The sequence below is a fragment of the Bactrocera dorsalis genome, chromosome 4 (assembly GCF_023373825.1).
Source record: "Bactrocera dorsalis isolate Fly_Bdor chromosome 4, ASM2337382v1, whole genome shotgun sequence".
NCBI classification, from domain to species: domain Eukaryota; kingdom Metazoa; phylum Arthropoda; class Insecta; order Diptera; family Tephritidae; genus Bactrocera; species Bactrocera dorsalis.
In genome coordinates, this window is record NC_064306.1 from 29,603,111 (window position 1) to 29,606,505 (window position 3,395).

General features: G+C 37.5%; 1 protein-coding gene across 1 annotated transcript; it reads right to left on the minus strand.

Annotated features, from left to right (window-relative positions):
- Positions 1–2,292: 2,292 nt before the first annotated feature.
- LOC105233921 (uncharacterized) lies at positions 2,293–3,395 on the minus strand. Its single transcript, XM_011216095.3, has 2 exons — positions 3,247–3,395; positions 2,293–3,176 (listed from the first exon to the last, which is right to left on the minus strand). The coding sequence occupies exons 1-2, from the start codon at positions 3,314–3,316 to the stop codon at positions 2,329–2,331; spliced, it is 918 nt and encodes a 305-aa protein (XP_011214397.2). The 5' UTR covers positions 3,317–3,395; the 3' UTR covers positions 2,293–2,328.

Below are 3,395 nucleotides of genomic sequence, written 5' to 3' on the forward strand. Positions count from 1 at the left end.
ATTTGAACAAAATGTCGACCAAATTATCACCACGGCTCCGTATGCATATATCCACCCGTTTACGCCAATTTCTTCGAGGTCCTCGATCATTGCGGGTTGATTGGCGTAAACTTTTCATTCAATATACCTTCAGAGAAAATAATCTAGAGATGTTTTAAAGCAAGATCTTAACGGTCATTTCTCGTCAAACTTTGCACGCAATGTGTTCATGAGGCGGCGCACTATTTTGTTGGAAATAGAGATCGTCCGCGCCGAGTTCATCAAATTTTGGGAAAAAGGTCGGCCAACGTCATGTTATAACGCGGTTTATTCATTGTTACAGAACTCTGCTCGTAATATATTTACTTTTGTGTGCATTGGAAATAACGTTTAATCAAGCAACATTAGTAATTAGTCACAATAAGGATATATAAGTTATTAAGATAATAATTACACTAGCTTACAGTCATTTTGCGATTGAGGCGTTATAGACAGCTCCTTGCTAATTTTAGGTTACTCAAACCGAAAATGATAGTAAAAATTTCCGAATATGTTGGATTTTTTGTGTTGTAATCAAGGGGTGTAGGGATCAAAACACCAACTTTTACTAAGGTGAAAAAGATAACTATGTGTGATTACATTAATTATTCTACAGACCTCCTAGCACATTTTTCGATAATTTTTCCTTCAGAATTGTTGAGAAGTGTTATTGTTGTAAACAATTCACAAATTCGACGAAAGTGGAATATTGGTTTCTTACTCAACACTTTTTCATATATTCGTATGTTCGTTTATTTAATTTTCAAATAAAAATATCGGATAAAATCGACAAAACAATAATAACAAGGCATAAAAACTCCAGAATTTATTTCAGGTGTTGGCTAAACTTTGTATTAAACAAGTAAGGGAGTGCCATGTTCGGGGGAAATACCCTAATGTGAGAAACATCAACCAGAGGATCGGAATCCATGCATTTATATATATGTATATAAACAATTAAAAGGTTAAAGTTTTATTAAGTTTCCTCACATACAACCAGCAATCATATGGAGTAAAGTTCCGGGTATACCGGGGTTAAGTCAAGTTTTTGCCCAACTTTATCCAATTTAGACACAAATATACACTTTTATGAGTAAAACACTCTCTACCAATTTTCTTAAGATGATTAACATATTGGCCGATTTATGCGGTACAAAGTCAAATAGAAGTTCGAAAATTTTGTTTTGGGTATGTGGGGGTTAAAGGAAGTAATGATCCGATTCAACACATTTTTGACACACAGGCATAATATTATCAGTCAGTCAAAAGACAACTATAAGTACCGGGGTAAGCATATTTGGCACCTAGCAGCTTGAACAGTTGTGATTCGAGTCGGACAATTTTTGATCGCAATGTGGCAAAATTGTGCTTTAAATCAAGGTGACTTAATAAACATAAACGCTCAAAAGTCAGAAAGAAAGTCAAAACGGATGGATTAGATTAATTCTTTTAAATTATAATATAATAACCGGAACTTTGAAATACTTTATCCTAAGTACGAGTATATGGGGTATGACAACCAAAACCCGATTTTACTACTTTTTAGCTTTTGGAAAATACGTTATCTAAGTTTCGTAGTTATATCTTAGATATTGGCCGCTATTTTCAGTAAAGCGTCATGCATAGGCACTCAGGTCCACTTATTAGAACCTTAGGAGTAATATGACTTTACCTAGTTTTCAATAAAATCAATATGTGAGATATAGACATTGAACTTGGTTTTCTTTCTTGGTGTGTTAGAAATGATATGTCATTGAACCTTAAGAAAAATAAAAGGATGTGCTTTTCCCGTAGATCTGTAGTTTCTCCTTTGTGCGAAATACAAAACTTCGTTGATCTACGTGTAACTGTGGACCCCAAAATCAACTTTTATCTTCATGCATCTTTCATGGTTTGGTTTGAAGAATTTAGAGATCCTCTCTTGCCTTTTTTGACTCGGCTAAGTCCGCTCATTTGTGGATTGCTCCACTCGTGTCGCGTTGGTTCGGCGGTAGGAGGGCAATCGTTGTGTAATTTTATTGTTAAACCTTTTCGTGGCGGGACCATTCCCACTTTTCAAAAATAAACTGCTCATAGAAGCCCCCTTACTGCTGGAATCAACTGTAAAAAATTACAGTTTCATGCCTACGTGATCGGAAATTTTTACAATCATTTTTGGTTTTAGCAAGAAACAGCATCTAACATTACAGACGTAAAATGACGGTAAACTAGTGTAATTGGTCAAAAGTGAAAATAGTCAAAGATTTTTTTTTATAAATCATGTAGTATATTTTAATCGTTTTCCACATCTATCAGGATTACATATTTTCTTCACTTCTTTGCAGGTAATCGAATAAAGTTTGGTAGATTTGGTAGAGGTATACTTGGGCCACTTGGACGTCCACCAGTTCTGGTGCGGCGCCTTCGCACAACAACTTGTTGACGAATACGGTTCGGTCTACGTCGTAGGCGTAGTCTTTGTGGCCGGCGGCGTTGATTTCTACGTCTACGCCTTCGGGCAGGTACGCGTCGACGCTGTATACGACGGCGTCGTTGACGATTTCGTCGTCGTTGATAATCCGACAATGATTGTTGTCGTGCTGCTTTGCCGATATTAGCATTGTCGGCCTCAGGCTGACTAACCGAGTTTTCGAGACCGTTGCCGAACCCACGTTGCTTTGAATTGACCACTGTAAGATCATCATCGTCATCTCCGCTAACAACATCTGCATCGTTATCATCTACATCATCACTATAACTACTGTAATTGTCGTTGGTGCTGTCATAATCGTCCTCATCATATTCATAATTGTCATAGAATCCAATAATCACTGGATTATGCGGCGGTGCAGGCGTGGTTGATGTTACTGGCGCAGGCGTAGTTGTAGGTTTCGTTTCTGGCTCTGAGAAAGTTGAAACGTCTAGTTGTCTAATTGGAGTTGAAGTGTAATCATAATCATCAAAATAACTATCAGGTTCAATATCAATATAAATTGGGATTTCCTCGGTAGTTTCTTCACATGTACTGTTTGTCTGTTGACCCTTCAAACTGTTCCAATAATTTTGTGTTATAAATCGACCGGAAGGCAAAACGTCCTCGTCTCTAGCCACAGAGCGACGATGTTTGCGAAATATTTTATATTGATTGTTATTAGCTCCGCGGTAAGATGCTCGTGAAGCTGTATTGTATTCAGAAAAATGTATAAATTAACCACGGAAAACATTATGAACAAACTAGCGACTACTTACCGGCTGTTTCCAGAGTGAGTGCCGCGATCAGTAGCGACACGGTTAGTAAACGTGACCAGGTGAGCTGCATTATTGCTCACCACTAATATTACTGGGACTAACGCTCGAAATATCCTTTCGACTGTTCAATTCAATAAACTAAGGTGAAC